General features: G+C 40.5%; 1 protein-coding gene across 8 annotated transcripts in view; it reads left to right on the forward strand.

Annotated features, from left to right (window-relative positions):
- The first annotated feature begins 1,004 nt into the window (after nucleotides 1-1,004).
- Nucleotides 1,005-27,491, forward strand: part of adgrl2b.1 (adhesion G protein-coupled receptor L2b, tandem duplicate 1) — an 87,809-nt gene continuing 61,322 nt past the window's right edge. For all 8 annotated transcript variants that reach the window (XM_083928685.1, XM_083928687.1, XM_083928686.1 and 5 more), the window contains exons 1-2: nucleotides 1,005-1,526; nucleotides 21,648-21,861. In XM_083928685.1, the coding sequence (XP_083784811.1) occupies nucleotides 21,786-21,861 (76 nt within the window). In that variant the 5' untranslated portion in view covers nucleotides 1,005-1,526; nucleotides 21,648-21,785. The remainder of the gene's footprint in view (nucleotides 1,527-21,647; nucleotides 21,862-27,491) is intronic.

Consider the following 27,491-nt stretch of genomic DNA (forward strand, 5'->3'; position numbering starts at 1 on the left):
CATTTCTGTACACTTTGTATGCTGGTTATTGTTCATATTGTAACCTTTATATCCTATTTACATCCCTTCTTACTATCTATTATTGGTTGATTAGTTATAAGGCTGCAACTAATGAGTATTTTCACTATCATTTAATCTGCCCATTGTTTTGACCACAAGGTACAATTTGATCTAAAAAGTCTATTTAACATTTCCTAATGCTCAAAATGATATCTTCAAATTGCTTGCTTTGTCTGATAAACTCTCCAAAACCCAAATATATTCTGTTTACCGTCATTAAGACACAAGTGAGGATCTGGAACAACAGATTGTTTGACTTAAAGGATTATTCAAAATCAATAGAGTTGCAGATTCATTTCACATCAGATGACTTATTCTTTAAGCTCTACTGCATATTATCTCATCTTATATATATATATATATATATATATATATATATATATATATATATGAGGATTAACTTCTCAATATAACATGACCCTGGAGAAGAAATGCTTTTGAAAAGGTGATTTTCTTATCAGCTTGGTGCTTTCTGCTTATCTGTATATGCCTGTTGACTCCCCCAATTAAAACAAGTCTTATTTCAGCCTCATTCTGTTTTTCTATCCTAAAATTCTAATGGTCAGTAACACGTTTTTGGTAATGAATGGCCTTGTACTTTTATTCCGCTCCTGATCAAACAATGGGGGGGATGCTGATTAAAAATGCTGGGCAACATGAGTTTTTTTAAGGTTGGATAAAACCAGTGTCGTGTTTGTGCTTTAACACGCGAGCGATCTGAGCACACACGAGATAAGGGTTTATTATGAGCCTAATTAGCATTTAGGACCCAGATCCTTGCCTTGCTAGGAATCTGCTCCAGGTTTTGTGTCTCGCCCCCTTACAGCCAGCTGCTGCAGAGCAGGGGACCGGTGCGCCGTTTCTCCTTGCCTTGTTTGCTTCCAGTCCGGCTGTAGCTCCGACTGTGTGCGCGGCGTGTGGATGAGGCGCAGAGGGAACAACCGGGAGCTCGGCGAAAGCTAGACTGAAGAAGTCCTATTTCCCTTCTTCCTTCGGTATCTGTGATCCAGGCCGCTGGAGACACCCAGACAGACTTGACGTGCTCGGAGTTTCATTATATATTGAGACTGGGGCGCATCCCGTCTCCTTGAAGTGCTCCTTTTTTAAGCAGTCTATGCGTAGCGCTCCCATCGCTAGGAGCCTGCACACACAAGAGGAAGGAGGAGGTCGGGGGGAAGTAACGATCATTACTTTTCAACTGATCCTTCGCCATGGAGCTATTCGTCCGGTCCCGGACGTTTTGGCTTGAAGAGGAACAGATACCTGCCACAGGAAACCCCACCATCTGTCCACTGTGAGGAAAGTGGAGCATGCAGCCGAGCCCCAGCCGTCTTTGTGCGACCCGCTGCTGAGTTTTTGGGGGCCTCTTCTGAAAACAAAAAAAAGGAGAGGAGGGGTGCTCCTGGTGTTGATCTGAAATTCACACTCCATGCCGGGATCCATATTTTTTGGCACGGCGAACCACAGTAAGTAGCCTTTAAAAGCGGATGTTTTGAGTCTTTCAAGGGAGATGCTGGGTTATGCCTCTGCCGAATCAATACCATTTATTTACGCTCCCAGGATATCATAAGGCAAATGTCAGAAAACGGGCCCACGGGCTCCTCCAGCAGTTCAAAAATGTTGTGATGAGATCAATAGATAGTCCATATGATGTTATTTGTTGTGTCTGGAGCCTCCAGACTTTTGATTATTATAAAAGTTGCTTGGCTAATAGGGTCATCCAATGCGGATTTCAGTGTATATCTATCAATATAATTTAATTTGAGCCCGCTGAAGGATGCATCCATTAGTACATGATACAAATGTGTGAAACATGCTTATTCAAGGTGTTTTCATGTGTTACAAATGTGATTATTTTGCATGTCAGATGAATCCTCTTGGATATGGATCAAATGCCTATAAAAAGCCAAATGGGAGTTGATTAATAAGATATTCCGCTGTGATAATGAGCGTGATAATAACATGGTGGAAAAAAAAAAATTGAGCTCACACAAACATCTCCACCCAGTTCCAGGACACAGGAGCTAAGTAGTTGGATGTCAGTTACTGTCTCCATTTACTTCTCCATTTTGCGGCTATAAAATAAGATCATTTCACAGGGCATGTATAATTCACAGACCTGAGCCAGCCATGTGTGATGATGGGACACACGCACGCACACACACACACACACACACATGCACACACACACACACACACACACACACACACACACACACACACGCACACACACACTCACACCCACAGTTTTTACAGGCAAAGGGAACCATATCTCATTCTCACGTGAAGCTTTTAGAGATAGGGCTGCATAGACTTCAGCCAGAAACCCCCAGGGGAGCAGGACTGTGGGACTGAAATATCAAGGTTAAATAACATTTACACATAATCCATACTGTCAGTGCCAAATCAGGATAGTGGTGCAACCTTATATAAGCCATACTGTCAAGTTCAGGAAACTGAGAGCTACCCCTGCATATACTTATATAACGGCTTTCATGCAGGGAAGTATAGATGATGGCTCTTTCCAAATCCAGTTGTAAAAGCAAACCAAAAGCATTCGTCTAGTCACTTTTGATTAAAAAAATCGCAACATTATATAAGACAGATGCACAGTTTGAGAAATTGACCCGTCACCAGACAAATCCGAGCATATTTTGACCATGGAGAGGAAGTTTTTCCGTTATGCCAGCCATTTTGAAGGACTAGATAAAAAAAAAAGGTGTCCTTGGTTGGGTTGATGTTGAATGTGACTGCTTTGATGCTGACATGCCCATCAGTGATTCCTGAAGGGGAAGAAAATGTCACTTTAACCCCCCTGCCATAGGGCCGTGATGGGATGTTTCACTGGTGAATGTGTATGTTGCATTTCCTCTGCATTTTATAAGTCTTATTTCTTGAAACAAATGCTTGGACAGTGGGTTGTAGGCATTTTAATTGAGCTTCTCCCTCCCTCCTCCTCCACCCTCCCTACCTTTACTCCATCTCTCACCCACCCCAGACGTGCTGCTTTGGTCCATTTGTCTGTGTTGTCTTGGGAGGAAGTGCCATCTCATCTCGCCTTGCACAAATGGTTTCAATGCATGCTGGTGTGAATTCTAGCGAGTTTTTGTAGCTGCCAATTTCCATATCAAAGTGTCTGCATTTCAATAGCGAGAACTTGAGCTACCAGCCCCCTTCCTCTGAGCAGTTTTGTTCTAGTGTTTCTGCCGCTGTTACTGCTGCTGGTGGAGACTTCTGACAAGATTGCTGGACACTATAGTTGGTTGTGTGTGTGTGTGTGAGAGAGAGAAGCAAGTGTTTGTGTTGGAGGCAGATTTAGTGTGGATTGGGAGAAATTGTTGGCCATAATCTAACACCAGAAGCCATGTATTTAGCGGATATGTTGGATGCTGTTCAGAGACGTGGTTATGTTAAAAAGATTTTGTCCTGTTAAAACATTTCCACCAGTATCCCTCAGCAAGAGCATAAAAGATCAACAAGGAGAGGTCTGTATTTTATTTTTTTAAGGAGAACACAGCTAGTCCACGGCAAGATTGAAAAATAAATAAATAAATAAATAAATAATAACTTGAGAAAAATATGTTTACATATTTTGACTGGTATTTTGGCTGTATTTGTCTACATCTAAGATGCTCCGATTTTATTTTGTATTCAGGTGCAAAATAAATGCCTTAATTCCACATTCAGTGAGTGTAGAGCATTCAAGCTTTGGGAGCGAATCTGAGTACCGAGCAGTGTCTGATTGTTTTTTCTGTCGCAGAGATAATATTTATTTCCCATTCTGTGCAGCTGTTGTTTGTCAGTGAAAGAATGCGGCAAGACACTGTTTATGTTTGATGTATTTCTTTTCTGTCTTATGATTCATTCATCTTATGCTCTCTGCAATTTTGCTTAGGTTTAAAAGAGGAGAATAGACACCCGTTTTGGCCAGGCAAACATGGAAACAAGAAAGTGCTCTCTTGCCTTTCTGCACGCCCTTACTTTGAAAGAAGGATCAGCATAGGTTAATAGTGAAAGAAAGTGCAGCGTATGAGGTGTTATTAGACAGGGGATGTAAATGCCATTGGGAGCGCAGCAGGGGTCGGTGGCTCCTTCATGGTCATCCCACTCCTGGGTAATCACATGAGCCAACTGCTCCCCAGCCTGCTAGAGAAGAGAGCTCGCTCCTTCCTTTGTTTGTACAAAATAACATCACAAAACTTAAAGCAAGAGCAGAGAGGGGGGGGGGGGGGGGGGGGGGGGGCAGAGGACTTCACCTGCCATCTTCACTCATGGCGGGCGGGTTTGACAGCTGTCTTGTTCAGTTCCTCTGACACGCTCACTGAGAAACGTTGGACAAACAAATGGACAGAGAGAAGGAGTGATGAGTTATTGTAGATGAGATCATTTTGATTGCAATATTCTCGGAGGAGAAACGGTGCAATGGTGCATTTTTCGGTGAATTGTATTATCCTTTTTACTTCTGTTGTACTGACTTTGCACAACTGTATGTTTCCTACAATGTCTTCTGAGCCCAGAGAAGAAGTCTGTCTCATCATTGTACTGTATATGTGTAGGAGGATAGGGCAGAAGCGATAGCAACAGCAAGTGTGGTAAGTTTGTTGAGGTGAGAAAAAGCGAGAGTTGAGTTGAAACCATGCCGTGGTGCACTTGGCCCAGCCTGGTTGTTCAAATTATTTAAAAGCTGTTGAAGAGCAGAAGTACACGCATTCTGCACTGTTGAGGCTGCTATCGGTGGAGAAATTGGCGTCAGTGCTCCTCCTACGATAGATTTCTTCCTGGGTGAGTATTGCTGCAAAATGGTTTAGAAAATGGGTCTCTGATTCTGAGCGCTGAAACCAAACATGACATTTACCAGCGTTGCTGTGAGGACGCACCCACCAAAGAATATTTTTGAAGCAGCATTGAAGCTGTTCACGTTTGGCCTGTTGAAAAAAAGAAAAATACACAGAAGAGCGAGAAAAAAAAAGCACAGGGCATTTGTTTATTTAACAAAGTGCTTCGGGGTGAGATTCTCATTTAACTGCAAAAAGCCATAGCCATTTTGTGGCTTGCCTTAAAAATGAAGAGACAGATGACTGCAACAGATGATTATGCGTTAGGGTAGTTAACCTGATTGATGGATATATGGTCTCACTCCTTTTCACAGAGAAAATATATCAGATGGAGAGAGAAAAAATCTCTCCCAAACTACCACCTCCTGTGTTTAAAATGACAGTTAACTTTCCCCCACTGGTTTAAAATGGATGTTTAATGATCAACAGAGGCTTGGAGCTTAGGTCGAGCAGTCACGCTGGCTCTCATTGCAGAGCCTTTGCTACGAAAGCTACCCCCTCTGTGTTGTTAAAGACTCTCCTGCTCAAAAGGAGGCTGATTCTTGAGTGATGGATCATCAGAGGTCTCTTTGGGATGTGTGTTAACCCTTTGGTGTGTGCAGATCTCTCCCAGTTGGGAGCTGTTGACGGCGTGTGATGGATGTGTCCCAGGTCTTTAGACACCATCTATCAGAAGATTAGCACTGACCTGTGAGTTGTCTGGGCCGCCCTCAGAGCTTCTTCTCCAATACTGGCAGATATTAGCATACGAGGACACTGCTCTGTCTCGGGGGGATACAAAGATAGTGTTCTTTATTTGGTTCTGTCATAGTATAGGTCACAGGAAGTGTGCACGTTAAAGGCTGAAGGCTTTGTGACGGTATTAGGTGTATCTGACAGGTCATCTGTCTTTTAGATGAGGAAAAATGCTTCTCTTTTCCTTCAAAATCCTAAATAGTATCATAATTATCCTAGAAATTGAGGTTTAGGCCATTTTTCACTGCAGGCAAATCTCTCTATGTCCTCCATAATATTCACAAATCACATAACAATGCAAATCACTCTGTTGATGTGGTGTCACATTGTTATTCCTCATTTTTGCATTTAAAAGAAAGAAATTGTAACCAGTATAAAGACAAACTCATGTTGTTTTTATTCAAATTATGAGCAATCTGCAGGTGATAGACAGCTCAGTTCTTCTATGAATTGCTTTCACATGGACATTAGTGGCACACTTGCTTCACGAGGAACCCATTTATTCTGTGCATTGAAAAGCTAAATTCAATATTCTTTTTACATTTTACAGCAGATTCTTGCAAATGATTATAAAATTCTTCCACAGTTTCTGCTCTCATTCACTCATGTATTACCTCCCGCTGCATAGAGAAGAGGCAACTACATGATGGCGCATTGCATTCTGGTTGATGGTCTGTTTGGGCACACCACTTTGTTTATATTCATTCATTTGTTTTCCGCCACGTACACACAAAAAACAATAACAACAAACACAAATCAACAGAGAATCCATCCTGTAATAAAACATCTAGCTGAGCATCATGTCGTAAAGGCTAACGGTGCTCAGTATGCACACTGGCATGGCGCCTGAACGCACAGTTGAAACGATATGTGTCACCGTATTAACAGCTTCGATACCTACACCAAATGGTGCTTTCACGACTTTTTAGCAGTTTATAAACAAACTTTTTTTTTACAGATTGTCACGTTAATGAGAATAGAGGTTAATATATGAAGCTGAATGACTCCATGACAGCTAAAGGGCAGCATGAGGCTCCCGGCCAAGTTCCTATAACTCGAAAATGGTTGTTTGCTGCTATAGTAATGTTCTGAATATTGAGTACATGTCCTTTTTAAAGAGAGAAATCTGCTAAAATGGAGCATTTCAGACAGAGTGTAAATACAGGGGCAGCAGTCATGGACACTATGAGAAAAATAAAGCATTTTTTTAAATATTAAAGCATGTAAACATGTTCTATTAGAAACTCAAAATACAAGTATGAACCTGAAAATGAGCATTGGATCACACATCCCCCTTGAATGCCAATCTCAGAGAGCTGTTTTCATGTTGAAAAAGAGGCAGAGAATCACCTGTACTCTGCATGTTCTTCGTCTGCCATGTCCAATGGCTATTTTTAAGCCTACTTGGTGTCACTCGGTGTTCTTGTAATGAAGCCAATGTGTTTTCAAAGTGAAAAGATATTGTCAGAGCCTTCGAACGTTCCCCGGGCCTTGATTGGCAGGCGTTGTCACAGAAGATGAGAAGCAGTGGGAGTCACACTGCAAAGAGAATCTATTACCTAGGATGGCAAGGCATGCTTTCACAACGTGTCAGTGCAGTCAGCCATCTTGCTCTCTGTGTGTCTGTGGAATAGTCCCTCCTCGGCGCGGCGAGGGAGCAGCTTTCAAGTTTAATTTTGGTGGCTGCCATAAGTCATTTTATTGATGTTTTATACTTTATACTATGATGAATTATCATGTAAAACCAAAAACATTTAAGTGTTTATCAGCAGCGGTGTGTAATCTGTGTATGACTGCTGGCAGGCAGCATTAAAAAAAAGCTAAATATTTCCAAGTAAATGGCATCCTAGCAACAAAAAAAACAAAACAAGTATAGAACTCACAGTTCAGCTGATCCCTGTCTGGTGTAGTTTGGCTGATTTCCTCCATTTCAAAAGTCTCCTTATTAAAGAGAGAGGGAGAGCGCGCAGACTCTGTGAGTTGCAGTGAGGGAAAGAGGCTTGTTGTTGATCAAATAAGATCTAGATATTTGAAGAGTGGAGTTGTGATTACTAATCACTCCACTGCTGCGTTTTAATTTGGAGCCTCGTCATTTTTGAGCAGAGCACCAGATGTACTTAAGAGAACAAATCAGTCATTTTCTTCCTAGCCAGGGTTAAAAAATCAGGCACATGTTTCTTTAGTACTGTAGCTTAATGATCATTTTATTTGTCAAATTCTCATGTAATTGATTAAAAAATATTGTAGCGTAATTGTGGATCATGCTTGTGTACATATCTTGATCTTATTTAGGGACAAAAAAAGAGACTTATTTCGAGCATTGCAGCCATGCACGGGTGCTTTTTGCAAGTCCAAAAGAATGCCTGAATCTAATCTGAGACTATTTTCTTTGAGATGGTGCTATAGATTGGACTGAGGTTATTGTCAATGGGTAGGTTTGTGTCCTGTGCACCTAAGACCTTTGTTAGGACATTTTAATTACAGCAGAGCTGGTTGTAATTGATCTAGGCTTAGAGGGATTTCACTGTCAATGAGAATGAGCCTTGGCGTTAATACAGCCGAGCAAATGCTTCCACCTCTGTTCTTACACACGCACACGCACACGCACACGCACACGCACACGCACACGCACACGCACACACACACACACACACACACACAAACACACACACACACACACACACACACACACACACACACACACACACACACACACACACACACACACACACACACACACACACACACACACACACACACACACACACACACACACACACACAGGGCCGTTGGAGGCAAGTGGGGATGTGTCTCCTTGTTGACTTTCCCTTAATTTAGCGAGGCGTCTGCCTTTCATGTGTAATGGTTAAATCAGCCTCACAGGACCGAACGTCTTCCCTCTCCCTGATTATATATATAAATATATCTGTTGCCACCATTGTTCCCACCTGGAGTGTCCTCTTGCAAGCATTTTCTTCATGGTTCCATGTTGTCACCCACAATCTTTAAGATTTTATAAGGCTGTTAGATAATGCTTCCCGATGAGGGTGAATTATTGATGGTCTTGTTCGTATGAGTGGGACAGGCCAGGCTTTTAACTCTCCGAGCGGCTGGGTCTCTTATCCGGTAACTAAGGGACACTGCACAAACACCCAAAAGAATGATGTTCTGGGGGAGAAAAAAAGATAAAGCTGAAAATAAAATAAAAGAGGCATGCATGCTTTACACTTATGTTGGGCTAAGCCACACAGCACAAGGGAAACTTGGCAGCAGAGAAAAGCATTGCATCTACAGAGGCATTTCTCTGTTTTTGAAGCATTGAGTATTGTGTGGCTGTGTGTTTTTTTGCTTGTATCTGTTGGTTTATATGGGAGTACACACTGTGTAAGCACTCTGGCTCTGCTTTTTTAAAAATTTGTACAAGTTCAAGTTAGTACTTTTGTGATAAGTGATGATATGAACCTGTCAAGGTTTTTTTGAGAGTTTGAGTAGACAGTTGAACTTTGTAGTCTTATAGAGCTCAATCGATGGGTTTTCCGCTTTTCTCTGTTTTGTATCTCTATAAACTGAACATCATTGAGGTTTGGACTGTTGGGCCGGCAAATCAAGCAATAAAAAAATGTGACATTGGGCTTCGGGAACTTGTGATGTTTTATTTAGTTAAGGATTTTACCAGTTTATTATAAAAATGATTGTAGCCCTAGTAGCAACAGTTAACTGGCCGGGTGTTGCAGTACATTCACAGTTTAAGTGGTTTTCTTGAACTTTTTAACCAAAAGTAAATAGGCAGAACAGAATTTCAAAATAGACTTTTTTTTTTCTTAAATATGGAGTTGTTGTTTTTTTTATATCCTTTGTCTAAAAATCATGTATGAAAGATACCACATAACCAAGATTCTCATCGGTTTTTAAATAGTAAAACCAAGGTCTGCTCCTTTGACCCTGAATGGCAAACTGTGAAACCTGCTACACGCACAGAGTCACTGTGTAACACACACACATAGCTGCGTCTTAGTAAAATCTGTCCTTCACCACTAAATGTACGCCTGTACATCCTGACAGCTGTCCTTATTCCTAAAGCATCCACTTTCATCATTGTTCCAATTCAGTCTCTCTGCACTCGTGTGGTCCTCCAGTTTGCATTACAATGGAGCTAGCAGCACAACTTTGTTAAAATTCTGGTAAAGCGTACCATTTCGCATGCTTAATTTCAGCTGTATTGTCCTTTAAGATACATTCTGGGCTCCATTTTAGCATTTATTTAGAGCAGTGGATGGTTTTTGGCCTAAATTTGCTACATTTGGCTCCGTTGACAATCTGTCTTTTGTCAAAATCTCTCTGATTTGGTGCATTTAAGACTTGAAGTCTGGCCCTCGTTGCATTCCAAGTTTGAACCCAAATTTCTGGAAACTTCTCTAGTTGTTTAGAGGCTGTGTTGTGTAATTATGATGTATTTTTGTACTTTCAGACATGTTAAAGCTCAGGTTGGGGAGTCCTTAACTCACGCGCACTCACACTGAAGACAAGAAGACTATGTTTTCTATGCTTCTTGTTCAACAGCAGGAATAAGAGCAACTGCTATGAAGGAGAGACATTTTTGGCCCACCAGTCCATCTGCAGTGGTCCATCTTTCTAAATAGAAATAATGTAATATAAATAATAACTCTGACACGGTCATGAAAGGGAAGAGAAGAAAGTAATTATGTGCAAAGAAACAAGACATACAAGTCCAACCGGATCCTATTTCCCACTAGAACTGCTGCAGATTGATGCCTGTGTGTTGGTTTCCAAAGAAACAAATAGAGCAGGCAAACAAATTAATACAAACCAATACAGAGAAAAGCGACTTTGAATTGAAACCCATCCAGGTCCACAGTGCGTGTATGCATATAAATCATGGCTCATTTCCAACTCAGTACAGCCAAACTGTAGAGCTGAACAATATGTCTAAAAGATATTAGCTTAATGTGTTAAGCTTTGGTGAAATGCTATATCTCTTCAAAAGGATTTTTTGAATTAGAGCTGTGATTCAGAATAATCTGCCTCTATTGAACAGGCCGGTACAAACAGGACTTCATTCAATATCAAAAAGCTTTTTTAATAATGTTTTGTCAAATTAAATTAACATTTAAATCAAAATAATCAATGTTTGCATAGCCAGTCCCCACAGGCTCTCTCTCAAACTTTCATAGAATATTTTGAATGTTGCCCAATTCCCACATCAGAGTACACACACTGACATTAGCTGCCACTACAAACCATAGACCGTATAACATATCATTATTTTTTCTGTTCACATTTTTCTTTATTGAAATTGAACTACATTCCAGTTGCTTCAGTGGCCACTGTTATCAAGTTGAATTATAACTTATGTGTCTGCTCCAAAAAAAAAACTGAAATCACGCAACTACCAGTTCCAAACAGATATCGCCTGAATTGAATTATGGGTGTATCTGCCACCAAGGCTGTAAAGTAATTTAAGGTACCATTGGAAACAGTAAACAGAAATTATGGCAACATAGTGCTGAATGTATTTTTTAGTATAATATATAAGTTTTGGAGGAGTTATCTTCTTTCTTTTACAAATTCTTCTTTTCATAATCACGCCAAACAAGCAGCGAACAAAATCTTAGCTTCATAAAAAAGTCAAAACCTTGCAAAATCATAATCTGAAACTGCACTTGTACCTTCTTTGTATGTTAACAATGGATCAATTGACCACATGTAATGTGAAGAGGGTCGCTTGTAGTCACAAACCTGCGGAGAATTATCACTCACATCTGCAATTCTCCTCAGCACAAGTCTTTCAGCTCATTGTTTTGGTTTTACGGCGCATAACTGAACTGTTTTGGCACATCATTTCTCCCAGGAGTTGTGCTAATGTCACAATCACAAAGATCTAGAGCAAATACCTGAAGACTATGAATCTGAGAAAGCATTCCATGGCAACCTTCAGTTTTTGTCACTCGGTTCAACAAACACAGTTTGTTAAAGAAGCGTGGATTCACAAACACTTAATATTATAACTGGTAAACACAAGATTCTCAGCTGAATAGCATTTCTATTACAAAGCAGTATTGGTGATGAGGAGGACCTTTCGAAAACATTTTCATCCAAGGCCAAGCCACAAACACGCATTAAGTTTCCTTGGTTTTTAAACAAAATAGGAGGAACTGAAAAAATAAGATGATGTTAAGCGTTACTTGCACTTTTCCCCCGCATTCTAATGAGTTTACCTGCAGAAAGAAATATGTCTGCTGTCGATTGTTAAACAGTGGTGGGTCCGTATAATAGCACTGGCAGCCATCTCGTGGGACTCATTAGGACTGACTAATACTGCGCACAGTTGCGTAATGGCCAAGGTGTATGTGTCACTTTTACAGCACTACTGTAGCAGCAACACCATGTTTTGTAGTGGTTTCATGAATTAAGTCAAATTCCCGGTATGGTTTTCCCCTGTCACCACATCTAAATAGTGTTTAACAGGGAGTCGATTCCCACCTCCTTCAGTTCTCACACAAGTAGAGACTTTATCTCTCCAAGAAAATGACACACTTAAGGACTTGTAGAATACTGTAGCTGCATTTTTACAGTACAGTGGCGATATTTATTGGTTCTCACTCACTTACTCTTTCACATTAATCAGTCTGTTCCTTTAAAGGCATGACTCTCCTAATGTGGTTCTTATGTATTGTGTGAGTGCAAAGTGAAAATTAGGTCTTGATAATAATATTATATTATCATGTATTGACTTCAAGGAATTATAGTTTGGATATATTGCGATGCCATTTTACAGTATTGTGTTGCCCAAATTAACGATTCTGACCGAGTTCTAATTAAAAACAAGACTTTAGCAGGATGCAATACATAATATTAACACAGTTATTAGTTGACTCATTTTAGGTTCACAGCTAATGGTAACAATTAAATCATTTGGTATATAAAATATTACAAAATAGTCAAAACTGACCATCACAATTTCCCAGAATACAATGTGATGTCTTTAAATCGCTTGTTTTGTCGGACCAACTGTCCCAACTGTCCCAACTGTCCAAAATCCCAAAATATTTATGTTACAATGATATGAAACAGAGAAAAGGACATATACTCAAATTATATATTGTTTTACAAAATTGCTGCAATGTTTTCGATTGAATTATCAATTTGAATTGATCATAATTCTTTAGGTCTGTGGTTCTCAGTGTTTTATGGGTCAAAGATCCCTGAATTGATGCACACCAGGTCACAGACCCCGGTTGATAAGATTTCAGGGACCTCCATCTGAAAACATTTGGGTTGTCAGATATGATTATGACCTGAATTCTATAGTTGTCAACTACAGTTGAGGATATCGGCGTTGAGAATAAAAAAAAAAAAAGCTATCACACAAATCCCATAGGGCCCTACATTAAGTATGTCTGGAAAAAGCTAACTGGAGAGTCTCCAACCGAGCTATAACAGTATTTTAAGAACTGTAGTTTAAAATGACCCAGTGATTAGGCCCGGTGATGGGTCAACCTTAGCGGTGGGCCACCGGGCTTGCAATTCACTGTGGGAACCCCTGACTCTTATTCACACTGGGCTCACTTCGGCTTAAATAGTGATAATAAACTATTCCCCATTTTTCTGGGGATCCCCTGGAACTCCATGCTCTAGATTATTTTCATGTAATTTCAAACTATTTTGCACTTGTCATATATAGGGGTACGTTTTGTTATGTATACTTAGCTAAAATTAATGAAGTTTTATACAATATACCCTAACTTTATTTATTTATTGTTGAAAAATGACTGTGTTCAACATTATGGTCAATTTTTAGACTTGTCTGATTGTTGAATTGTGAATGTATTTTGATATCAAAAGAATATTCTTACAAATGTCAAGGTATTGATTTCAGCCCTGGTATAAAGTGATTTGTGCCTGTGTGTCATAACCTCACAGAACAAACCTTTGCTTGTACTTTATTTAACAAATTGTCCCTTAATGATTTTGTGTACAAGTGTAACACTCAAGCAACACTTTAATATTGTCACTATGCTTCTTAGTGCACAATGGAGCCCTGAATTAAGGCAAGTGAATGCATGTCGAGTCACTAAAGACTCTGAATGAATAGAGACCACACAAACCATCCACAGTTAGAATGCAGCCCATGTGCTGACCATGCAGAGGTAATGCGAAGCAGACTTTTGGACAAAAAATGTGCTTTAAGTTGGACAAAACTTCAAACTTTACAGTGAATCCGCCACAGAAGGTGGTGAAATCAGAGGGCTGTATCGGTGTACGTGAAGTGAGCCATGAAGTTGTCATCGTCACAGCATTAAATTGTTTCCAGCTGAGAGAAATCGTATAACTTTGAACATCTTCTAAATCAGTAAGATGAACTTAGCATGAAGTGTAAATCTGGATGTCAGGAGCGACATGGCGGCTTGTTTGAGTGATGTTGAATGTCTCATTTCTGACAGTTAACATTCCTGTGATTAAATATTAAGTCTCACTGTATAACACAAGACATTAACATAACAGCTGTGTGTGGCTGAAGGTGGGGATGGAGAGATGCTTGTACTACTGGCAGATCTGAGTTAATTGGAGTGGATGCTACGTGACTTTTAGACAATGATAGCTTGAGTTTTAAATCTTCTGAAATTGACTTATTTGTGTTGAGTGATTGAATGAAACCAGCCAGTGACACTGGTGGAGGCTGTACCTGCAGGTTACATTGCTTAAGGCTGGAAAAAACTCATTTTTTCAACGTCACTCTAAGATGACATAGTGAGAAAGTGGTGCGGCTGCAACTAACAATTATTGTCATTATCCATTCATCTGCATATTATTTTCTTGATTAATTGGCCTCAGGCATTAAAACGTCAGAAAATAATGAAAAACCAAAATGTCCTTTTGTCCAAGGTGAGATCCTCAGTCCATTACCCAAGGATGATTGTTAACTCAAAAGTTAGACATCAGAAAAAGCAGAAAATTCCCAATTTTCAAAGTTGAATAGTTGCTCAGTAATTATCTGTCGATCCACTCATTGATTAATCAACTCATCGTTTCAGCTCTGTGAATCTCCAAATGTGATTTTCAGTGGTGTTAGCGTATTATTGATCCAGGAATTTACATCGTATTTCATAAAGAAAAGGAATACACGTGCCCCTGACCCAACTCTGAAACCAAATCTACTTCCTCATACACAATTCAAAATTAGTTTTTCACTCACACCACCGGCTACTTGCGCCCCTCAAGGATTAATGCTCAATTTGCATATATTTTTTAGTTAAAAAAAACAACTGCTCTTTGCTTCGGGCAACAAACGTGTAACTTTGTCATAGTATCACTTTGTTGTTAGCCCCATGTGGATGGGATTAGTTTTTGAAAAAAGGAGCATGTCTATAAATATTAGTCCTGCTTTCCATGTCAGTAACTTGTTCGGATTTTTAGCGGCTGGCTAAATCTGCGACCTCCCATATAACCTCTGATAAAGCCTCGGCTTGTCCCATCCGAAATGACAACCCTGAAATAGTTTAAAAATAATGTTTCATTTCCTTTAGGGGGAGAGAGGGACTCAACAGACTCTTCTGGCTTTTCCCACAAACTGACATCACTCTGGTCCAGATGCAACATTTCTTCTCCTTGTATTGTTTTGTCATTGTTTAAACAAGTTATTATGAAAGGTTTTTGTTGCGATGGCAGCACATGAATGGAGTAAATCTAGAGAATGATTACACATATTTCTCCCAGAGTGCATGTTGTTCATTAACATCACACATGTTGTGGATTAGCACTCACTTTACATACATTTGCTGGAATCCAGTCTGAATTGGGCTACAGTGTGTAAAAACTTTAACATGGTGTTAATGCATTTTCCCCCCAGAGGGTGTGAACCCAAACATATCACCTGCTAGAAGCATGTGGCAGGAGTGAATGAATTGGTTGGGAGTTTAGGTAGGGGAGTGACGCTACCAGGTCACTCATGTTTCTCTTGTGGAAATGTGTTTCTAACATCAGAGAGAGCTGGAGGTGAGCAGTGTGTGTGTGGGTGTTTTTGTGTGGGGAGTGCTATAATCATGCGTGGAGGAGGCAAGAAGTGAGACTGTCAGTGCATTTATAAAGAGACTAATTGACAAAGAGAGACCTCTCTTGCATGTCAGTGTCAAGCTGCTCTCTGCTCCTCTCCGGCAACCCTACTGCTTAACCAACTGCTCTAAGGTCAGCCTATTCATTTCAATGCCAAGAAGGATTGGCTACTGAGCTCACAGTAACCTGTGGCCGATTATTAGAGAATTAAACTTATTTTTCCACACAGACATTTTTTTGTTCATTAATTTGTAGTTAACTTTTTTCAGGATAGATTGATAGATAGAATAGATTGTCTTAATAAGCCCAAGAAACCTTAATTAATGTTGAGGTGAAGAATAAAAAAATTAGTGTATAACCATAGAATAACTGCAGCAAGAAATGTATATATATATATATATATGTGTGTGTGTGTGTGTGTGTGTGTGTGTGTGTGTGTGTGTGTGTGTGTGTACACATATATATACACAGTATATATACAGTATATTAGTCAGTCAGAGCTGAAACATTTTGTCAATTCATCACAACAATATTTTTAAAAATTACTTTTTGAAGCAAATATAGCATAAAATCACTGGTTGCAGCTTCTGAAGGGTGAATATTCTCAAATTTAAATTATACTAAAGTGAATATTTTGGGCTTTTGGTTGATTTAAAGACATCATGTTGGATGCGGAACATCTCAATTTTCTGACATTTCTCTAAATTGTACATACATTCATGACAGATCAGTCGATAATGAAAATAATAACAAGTTGCAGCCCTAAGGTCAATGTTGCTATTGATGATGGATGAAGTAGACAGTAGATATAATAATAGTAGTTAGTTTCATTATTTTGTTGACAGGTGTTTTCAACTACAACCTTGATAGAAACATCCACTTCTAGCCTTTATTTCACCTTTCTGCTTTCCCGGTTCGGCTCCTTTTTGAAGAGTACACACCACCCTCTCTTCATTTTGCCTGACACTAACCTGGTTGTGAAGTCTGGGTCTTCTTTGTTCTCCGTACTTTACTAAGCTTCTTTGCTCACCCCTTTCTGTTTCACGATGTCCATCTGCCCGCTGGCACTCTATCTTATCTCCTGCCTCAATCATTTGGCCGAGAGCTGCTGAACACACCAACTGTTGTGCTTGCTCTCTCTCTCAATAAAACTGTTAAGCATGGCACCTTTCAGGGCTTTTCTGTTTGGGCTTTTTGAGGTGCACTGAAGGAAATTTCAACTTAAAAGCATATTCAAAGGTCTTCTTTTAATAGAGATCTATCCTGAAAACAAAAGAAGACATAAAAGCTCCAATTTAAGTGCCTTGAGTTTTGCATGCTTAAATGTTACAGGAGGTCCTTCTGAGCGACAACTATACAGAGAAACAAGTGATCTATTAACCATTTTTACGGACAGATAAATAATGTGTAGGCACTGAGTCAAGACGAGTCAATTTTGATGGAATAAGCAGCACACACCGGCTCATAGGAAGTAATCCAAAACTCAATTTTTCTAAAATTAATTCAACCAAAACTAGATCTTAAACGAATAGCCGAATGGGTAAGATTAAAAATGAATCAGCAATCATGTTGATAATCAGTTGTTCCTGTCTTCTGTATATTTTCTGCTTTTAATTTCTGCTGTTAGTCAGACAAAACATGTGAAGATGTCACCTTGGACTCTGTTTTGGACATTTTCACTTATTCTTGTAAATGTTTTAGTCCAAGCAATTAATTGAGAAAATAATTACATGATTAACTAATAATTAAAATGGCAGGTAGTTTCAGCTCCAAAGCAAACCATGCAACAAACTGTAATAAGGATATTTTGTTGATCGAAAGTTAAAGTTGAAACAACTCTCAAACCATGTCAAGACTTTCATCAGTGAATCATTTGATCCAAAAATAGTATAAAGTGTCCAAATGTCCATCACAATTTCTATTCATCCATTCTCTTGTTTTGCCCAACAGCTCAAACACCATTTATTTGTAGATATCTAACCAAAATAGAAGACTAAGATTAATTAGAAAAGAAACAGTGAAATTCTTCTTTTTTTATTTAAAAAAAACTATATATTTCAATTATCAAAATCAAAAGGCAATTAAGCAGCTCATTGTTGTAGCTCTACTTTCATCAAAACAAGCATGAAAGCTATTTTGTTCAGAATATCATGTTGCTATTAAAAGTTAAAACTGCTCTTACACAAGGCAAAAGTTGTCTTAGGTTAATCAATTGGTCTATAAAATGTTTTTAATGTTTAACATAATGACTTTCTGTCAGTCGTCAAATTATTTCAGCTTTAGTCAAGATGTTTGATCTTTATTGTTTCGGCGTGTGCAGCTGTAAAGCACAGTTTACAATCTTATCAACTTTGTTGAGAAAACACACTCCGCAGACTGAGCTCTCTGTCAGCCCATCTCTGTTTCTGGCACTTGATGCCAAGTCCTCTGCATCTCTGGTGGAGCCAAGGAAATGACATCATGTCCCTGTAGGGGTTGAACGCACAGCCCTGACAGGACTGTCATGACAAAAGAGTTCCTTGGGAACATCAGGGTGCAGCAAGAACTGAAAAAAAGGATCTGGAGGCTGTGTTTTCTTAGTTCCTGTAGTTCCCGTCTCCCACTTCTAGCCCATCAACCATTTTCTGATGTTTGAAATTCCCCTCTCACATGTACGTTTTTTTTTTTTGTTGTCGCCCTGAATGTAGAGCATGGGGGCGGGGCAGAAAGTTCTCCAAATTAGCAGTTATTCAAAGAGTGGAAGACGAATCATTGTGTTGGCAAGATCCAGCTCAACATCTCTATTTCACTTGAAGGTTTTCAGCTTACACTTGGACTTGCGCATTAGTTTTGTTCCAGTCTTACTTGATATGTATGTATGCGCTCTTTATCTCTCTTCTCGGCGTTGACAATTGAAAATAAATTAACATTCCTGGGCCTTATTTTTGTCTTCTCTAAGCCTGTGGAGAAAACTTGGAGGCGAACCCAGGAGGTCAGGCCATACTCACAGACTGTCAATCCTCAGCGGTGACCCTACCGCCCCTTTCTTTCTCCCCCTTCCATTCTTCTCCTCCTCTGCTCTCCCTCTCCCATCTATTTAGTCCCTCCCGGCTTAGAAGCTCCCAAACTTCCCCCCTTCTCTCACTCGCTCTTTCACTGGACGCCTCTCCAGCTTGAGTGAGGCAGACACAAGCTTTGTCAAAGGAGACTCACATTCATTCAGCCGGCTGTTGCACACACAGCCGTGTATTCCATGTGAAGACATGTGGGCTGTCTCCTTCTCTCCATTTATTTTAATTATGTTTTAATTGCTTGCCGTCCTCTTTTAAACGCTTGCTTATTATTTCTATCAGGCTGATGTGAAAAATTGGCTGTGGACTGTGATTCTCTCCATTATCTTAACTGATGATAAATTTCTCTTCTTGGGTTTCCACTGTGTATGTATGGCATACAAAAGAAAAACAGATGTTGTGAATGTTTGCGTATCATTTTTCATTTCATTGCTGGCTTTTTTTTTTTTGGTCCCGCTTCCAGAAAGACTTACTGTTAATAGAGAGAGAAAACCTGAGGGAATGTATATACTTGAGGCACTGATGAAAATGAATAACTTTGATTTAGTCAGTGGTCTTACGGTGTAATAAAAAGTGTCTGTGCTCTTTAGATTTATTTTAGGTGTTGACTGTTAGTCATAACTGTGTACCTGTTTTTTACATATCTGCCTCAGTGGAACATGAACATGATGATCATTATGGGGGCTGGTGTAGATAATTCCTCAGCACAATCTCTAAGGGGTTAACGATGCCTTACTTACCTCTAAAAATCATTTTCTGCTTGAGGGCATCTTAACACCCCCACGACCATCATCCCCCCTGTCCCCTGATGTGAAATTATGATACGTCTGTCAGTGCTTGTGTAAAGCATCTTAATGTTAATCGCCTAATCCATTTATCTCAAGTCCGGACCAATTCAGTGCAGAAATCCCACCAAACAAAACAGTGATTTCGGGAAGATGAGCAGGGCTGTGTCCTCCACCAGCTTAAGGGAGAAAGGAGACATGTTACTCAGCGGGGCGACGGCTGATCAGGAGAAAGAACCCTGGGGTGGTGAGGGCAAGTCTGCATCCACGAGGCCTGGCAGGCTCTCGCCCCCTGGTGTCTGGACAGGCTGAGAGGCTCAGCAGGCCTGAAGGGCAGGGGGATGCCCCCCTAACAGTTTCCAGTCTCCTCCTGTCAACCACTATTATGGTTACCCCATGGCTCCGGGCCTCATATTTGCAGAAGATAAATGGTTGAGGAAGAAGTCACGTGTGTCTCTGGAGATTTGGTGTTCTGCCCAATATTAAACCGGTGGCAGCCTTGTTAGAAGACTTGAGAGTGTGAGCCGCCTCAGTAGAGATTTCCCCACACAGGAGAGCTTCCAAAATTCCAGTTCGGTCTTATCTGCTCTGGTTCGGCGCCACTGGCAGATAAACAACTGGAAGACAAATAAAACCACAATTCCTATAAAAACCACCCAAGTTTAACTGATAAATTATAAGTTAGCAGTATGTGTGTTTCTTTGGCACAGACTGTGCTGCACAAATGCTGGGCCAGGGTGACCTCAGATGAAAATAAACACGCTCGCTCGCTCTCCTGCTAGGTGCAGATCCAGTGGGCTTTTTATTCAGCCATTATCCTTCGACCAGGCGTGGGTCATGTATAGAATGAGTCCCACAGTGACTTGAATTATTACTCAGTATGCTAATGTGAAAGCTTCCCATGTTTTGCGAGTTCTTGTGTTGCCAAAAATATCCAAGCGCATTAGTGAGGCCCGGAGAGCGATCAGAGCCGACTGCTATGCTGCTCAAATTTAGGCTCATTATAAAATAATCAGGGATAGTTGACGAGTGGCTCAGGAGGAGCGGCATTCAGAGACGGGAAACATTTTACTCTGCACTGCATAGCGACGGCTACCAAGTGACCAATCCTGTTTACAACGTGGATAAGTGCGTGCATGTGTGTGTGTGCGTGTGTGCATTGGGGAGATGACTGGGAATAAACAAGATACAATATGCTGGTGTTCTTGTGAGTGTGTCCATGTCTTCATGAGTGTGCATGTCATTGGTTATATGTTTGGGCAGGCATGCATACTGAGTGTGTGTGTGTGTGTGTGTGTGTGTGTGTGTGTGTGTGTGTGTGTGTGTGTGTGTGTGTGTGTGTGTGTGTGTGTGTGTGTGTGTGTGTGTGTGTGTGTGTGTGTGTGTGTGTGTGTGTGTGTGTGTGTGTGTGTGTGTGTGTGTGTGTGTGTGTGTGTGTGTGTGTGTGTGTGTGTGTGTGCGCGTGCGCGCGTGTGCGTGCGTGCCCGCGTCATGACACAACGCATCTCTCCTCTGTGTTTGACTTAGGTAAGCAGCTTATCTGTCTGGTGTGTTAGTCCGTCTCAGGCTCTAACCTTTCGCTTCTTTTGCAGACAAAAGGCTGTTTTTTGCCACCCCTTGATAAGGACAGAGACAAAAGTAGCTCTCAAAGCAGCTGTGTCTCAAATGGCGTCCTATGTGAACGTGTTGTCAGAGCGACAAGCTTTTTTCTCCCGCAGGGATCCGGGGAGTAAATGGGGAAGGTGGAACAGGGAAGGAAGAGTTGGAGAATGAGGCAGTGTGAAGTGAACATTGTGTTGTAACACGTCACCGAGTGCTGAAGTGCTAAGAAGCAGGCTTCCAGTCTGCTTTGTTTTCACATCAGCGCTGTCATGAACATTTGCAAAGAAAGTTTTAGTATTTGTGGGAAACTTCTGAAAAAAAAGGCTTTTGTTGATTCAATCAAACAGCAGTCAGGGATTTTTGTCTTCAGGGTGTTCAGACTTTTTCTTTGACTGCGTTTGATTTATCGCGACACGCACAATGAAGAACCTAGATAAAAAAATGGCTCACCTAAGGCTGTGATGATAACAATAACTGTCCATTTACTCCATTTTATGCTCTTTTTACAGATGAGAAGATGAGCTGTGAGGCTTCTCCGAGAACTACTGATCGTTGACATCGCTGCAGCTTTACGTTCTCCCACTGCAACATACTGAACCACTATTATTAGCCAAAAGGCTCCCTGGATCGTCTGCACACAGCCCACAATGGCCTCTGCATTGTGGAGGTTTCCGATGTTTCGCTGCTTCTTGCTCCTTCTCTTTTGCTTCCACTGTTCACAAGGTGAGTTACCATGGAGTTGCTTAGCAAGAAAGTGTTAATCTGATTCTGGACAACATTTCAAATAGCTACTTATTATTCATCTTATGAATGTGTAGCACAAATTCTGTAGTGTGTTCTGTAGTGTGTTCTTCTTCAGTGGTTCTACCCTTGGAGTGTGAAATATTTTTTTTCAAAAACACTTTGTACTGAACTCATTGAAAATCATTCAGTGTGTGTCAGTGTGTTCCCATAAAGAGTCCTAACTGCACATATTCTTCACAGTGAGTTTCATAACAGTCAGATTGCTGGAGTGTACTTTGAGGTACCAGAGCCACATTTCTTTTAACTTTTTGCCTGAGTAGCCAGTGTACCCGAAAGCATCTAAAGCGTGGCACTTGATTGAGCACCACACTATAGGACTGAAAGCGTATGTGTCAGGTTTTTTTTTTAATTGTCTGCTATGACATCCCAAGGCTCTTTTTTGGTCCCCTCCCTCACTTTTGATTAGTACATTTGGCTGTAATTGCAAGTATTGTCACAAAACACTCCCGTCTGTTACATGCCCATCAAAACCACTGATGTTGGTATGTCTGCTTAATGATAACATTTTTTTCCTCCTTTCAGTCCCATTGTACTGGGAAACAAAGTAACCCAAAATCACATGCTTGAGCGCCAGGCATTGATTACAGATAGTTGGGCTTCCATACCAATTTGGATTTTGCCCTTGTCTTCCTCTTTCTGTTTAGTTTCGTGATAGATTCCTCTGCCAGTTTTATTTTAGGTCTGGCTGTGGTGCACAATTTTGATAACAAAGACAGATTGCTATGGAGCAGGACAGGCTATCCCAGCAGTCCTTCAAGCAGACATGCATTTCATGTAGATGAGCAATTTTAGATAATATTGAGGAAACTTACTGAGGCATTTGAAGAATTGCTGTGATGTGGCCTGGCTTAGAAACAGAGTTGAATAGTCCTGTTGGATTTCTTAAAGAGAAATACTGCTTTGGTATGCAGAAAGTCCAGGTTTTAGGTTTCAGTTGATGTGAGGGCTCTCAGGCCCAAGAATGCATATTTGCCCATCCATCAATAAAGGAACGTGTGTGTGTGTGTGTGTGTGTGTGTGTGTGTGTGTGTGTGTGTGTGTGTGTGTGTGTGTGCGTATGTATGTGTGTGTGTCTGTGTGTGTGTGTGTGTGTGTGTATGTGCGTGTGTGTATGTGCGCGTGTGTGTGCAAATGTGTGCCTGCGTGCGCTCGTGCGTGCGTGCGTGTGTGTAGGTCCCTCTGAAAACAATATCTGATTCTATCCACACACCACTCACCTTCAGCCTGACCAGCCTTGAGGGCCCGCATCCCGGCGCTTATAATCTGCGCTTCCATCATAGCGCCAGCAACAAAATCTCTGCCGATAATTACGTCCTGTCCCTCACCAGGAGAGAATATAATCAGGTTAAATTTTTCACCCAAAACATTCCTCACGCTTTTGAAATGCTCATTGACATAGCTGAAAAAGAAAGTGATTTTTCTCCTCGATGGTATCGGCTTCCCTGGCCAGTCGGGAGGATCAACACCAGTCGGGCCTCTTTTTCGACAAACTCAAATTCGTCATCGTATAAATTTACTGCAAGCAGGCATCCAGTTAAAATGATAATCCTTAAAGTGGCTTTAATCAATACTTTATAATAGTAATGCATCAAATAACAGTGTGAGAGAAATACAGATCAATTATCAACTGAATCTGAAGCTTCCCCTTACTTTTATGGAGCTTCACAGTGAGTTTCAGCTAATTGTTTAGCCGTCCCAACTTGGTTGGTTTTGTTGGCTCATAGCATTGTTTTTGTCTGCAGAAGTTTTCAGTAAAAAAAAAAAAAAAAGCTTTAAAAACCCACTGTATACTACCCGCTCAGCACCAACCAGGCACAGTTGGCGACCAGCTGGGGAACATAGTGGAGCATTAAGCAGCTAAATGGACGGATATTTCCCTCAGGAGTTGGTAGAGACCAAAACAAAGCTAAACTAGAAGGGCCTGTTGACGTGACATTTTGTAAAAACTGCCCCGTGTTTTGCCAGTTGAATGCTTTTAATCTGAAGTAGTGAGGTAGGAAATGTTGGGTTTGCAATAGCAGTAGTTGACAGCTTTGATAAGTTGTAAAAAAACAATCAACAGTAAACAATGATGTTGTTATCAATGAGTGAGTACAGTAATGCTGGATACACAGTTCAAATATTTGAAAAAATATTTTCCTGTGAATTTCTTGTGCATGTGAAGGCAATTTGAATCCAGCTCGGTAATGTCGGAAAATGGGATTTGATGGCATTAAAGTATCTTTGAATAATAATAAATACTATTTTTAATTGGGTATAATGGTGCAGATAAAATGTCATGCAGACACTTCTAAATTCTCCATTCGCTATATATATCTATTCTAATATTTGTTCTCCTCTTTCTTCTTCATCCATGTGCAGTTATATAACAGATCTCAAAAAAAATGACGCACCTTCTAGATGAAACTAGGTCATGCAGGTATCACATTTGTTTTAGGTGTTTCAGACCGCCCAGACGGCAAATATATGAAAGAAGACGACCAGATTCAAAGGAAGCAGCCACAGAGGTGCGGCGGGTGCATAGGCACATACCTGCTGTGACTGAATGGGAGCTGTTATCTGAGTCTTTAAAGTAAAGAAAGACAGATTTAGGGGAGGAGGGGATTATGTCCTAAAGTCTAGCGTCAACGCTTTTATTTGGCATTTGTGTTTAAATGCCAGAAAGAGAGCAGGCACTCATATATCTTCATATCTAAATATTACACAAAAGCCAAATGTGAAAGATAAAAATGGTTTGTATTATATCTGCAGATGAGCGCTGATCTGTTTGTTTAGGTCCTAGCAAAAGTTCCAGCATGAGCAGATGGACAATGATATGCAGTTTTTTGAATAGTCGGGTCAGTAGAAAAAAGAATCCTTTCTAAGAAAAATGCAAAAAGGAGCAACAGATTCCTAAAAAAGATTTTCCTGCTCCGGTTTATTCTGTTAGTTCTGAGCCCCCTGCTGCTCACTGCACATTTCTCTCTCAGGGAGATTGCGAAATATTCCTTGGTTGAACATACCAGCTCGCTTGTGTTTTTTCCCCCAAAAGGTTGTGAAGGTTAACAATACGTCTCTGCACAACATTTGTCTCAAGCAGTGCCGTACATTGTGCTGATGGAGGACCCTCCCTTGTGCCACACTGGCATTTCCAGTCCTGGGGTTGAGTGAATGTGGAAGCTATTGTGCTCTAACTCCTCTCTGGCCCCGGGCCATACACATCCAGTCTGTCATCCATTGATATGCTTGGCTTGCCATTTTATAATTCATATTGAATGCTGCGGGTCCATGGCAGGGCGATCATGAATTATCAGCTAAACCATGGGAGATTCACAGATGACTGGTCAATCTGTGTGGTGAGAACAAGCACAGAGGAGGGAAAAAAAACTGATATATTGGTCCTGCATGAAAATTCTGCCCAACTGGAAGTGTTTCAAGAACAAAAAGCACGGGTTCATCATCTGGATTGAATGGACTTTCTTTCCATATGAAGACAGATAAGTCATCACGTTTGTTATTTTTTATCTTTATTTCTAATACAGTTTTGTCAGCGTTTGCCACAATCCCTGCAGCACCAAATATATTTCTGTATAGCATTGCGCAACAATGTTGCTGTTTTAATAATAACTGAAGACCTGGAAGGTTTTGAATCATGTGAGAACATGAAATTGAAATGAGCCAGAGTCACATGAATCTCCAGGATCAGTATTTCACTCAGAGGAAATGAAATACAATATCACCCTTGATAGGGTCATCCTAGATTTATTGCAGCGATTTCCTGAGTACGTTTTTTGGGAATGCAAAAGCAGCCAGAAATGTTTCCATCCAATATGCGAATGAGAGCAAAGCTCTTTTCGCTTTAGGAGCAGGACAAGCTTGGACTTTATTGTGTGTTTGGACGTGATTGTAAAAGTTGTTGTTAGATAGCCTGCTGATGAGCAAACACTTAATTTAATGGGGTAGGAGCAACAGTTTTCTGACAGTTTGATTTCATTTGTTAAGCATGCCTTAAATCTTTCTTGCTTGCAGCGCCTCAGAGCCGTCAAATTCACACCCCTTATGGTAACAAATTGTATAAACATTGGAGCAGATGCCTACCTCACTCTTTCCTTTCTTAAATGCTGTCCACGCTTTTTTTCTTCAGGCAGCCTAATTCAAATAATAGATGAGTCCCTCTTATAACCACAAAGTACTTTGCCTTAGAATCTAAACTTTTGGATTTGCTCGGTGTGAGTCTGCTTCACAGGAGGGTTCAGCTGTCATAACAAAGAAATGCATTTAATCTTGAGTTGAAACAGAAGGGGTTCAAATAAAAATCAAGTCTACGCCATAGAAAGCTGTAGTGTTTTCCTTTTTCTTTTTGTACGGGGAGGTGTTTGCCAAGAGTATAAATCAGGGGTGGAACAGAGACAAAAGTATCTAGAGAGGCAACAAGAACCTGTTGGATTTCGGTGCGGCTCAATGTTCACTCAATACCTTTAAATAGCATTGAGGCGTGTCAGAACTAATTTCATTTGAACAGAAAGCACAAGAGCTAAACAAACCTGCAAAAGCAAAACGTGGTGTATAACATTTAACACCAAAGGGACATTGTGCTAAAGCAATCAAAGCAGATTGTTGCTCTCACTAAATACCTGCAGCATAAAATTTTCCTTTTTTAAGCACAGCCACTCCAGCTGTTTTTTCTCTCTCTAATCGTGACATACATTTTAAGCCTAAATTTGTTAAAGAGAGCTTTATTTTGGAGATGCGTCATGTGCAAAAGAACACAAAGGCCATTTGAACAAAAAAAAAAGCCTCTCACTGGTACAAAAACAAAAAGAGAGCGAGGCCTCAATTATATTTACTCGGTGTGAAAATTGTTCAAAAATGATGCATTTGTCTCTACCTGTCCTTTCCGCTTCCAGAAATGTCAGGTCTCACAATTTCGTTTCTACTGGTTATGATTTACACAGAAAAAGCTGCTGGTAAGACTAATGTCGACATCGGGGAATGACTCGCAATCAATAAAAGAATTATGATGGATTTGGAAAGTGTGCTTTCGTATGCTCTCTGAAACTCAAGTGTGTGTTTACGTGTGTGCACAGACTCTCTGATGTGTCTGTTCTTAAAACAGAGAAGGATAAAAACATACAGCAAGAGGCTGGTGTGTAAATATAAGATGAAACTGTTTCCACTTTGGTTCATCTTCCAATGGTTTCTCTTTCATTTCACTCACTTTTGCTTGGCTTATGGTCATGTATGATTCTAGCCGTTTAATAATGCGTGTTGGGTCCCCCCCTCTCCCTCTCTTTCTCTCTCTCTGTCTCTATCTGCCTAGTAGCTCTCACTACAAGCCATGAATGCAGCTCTGTTGCTTTCACTGTATTAGTAATCTCCTCAGGCTGAGAGGCTGCTATAGAGCATGACCACACATTTTTTGTCCAGGAATTAAATGTCACCTAAGGGTGGGTCACCTGCAAACAAAAGGCCACCAGCCGATTTGCAGGTATAAACAGTCAAAGATAAGGAAGCCCCCTCCTGCCATGCAGGAAATTGAATAAGTATGTAGCAAGGAAAAAAGTCAGAGA

The sequence above is a fragment of the Echiichthys vipera genome, assembly GCF_963691815.1.
Source record: "Echiichthys vipera genome assembly, chromosome: 15".
In the NCBI taxonomy this organism is placed as follows: domain Eukaryota; kingdom Metazoa; phylum Chordata; class Actinopteri; order Perciformes; family Trachinidae; genus Echiichthys; species Echiichthys vipera.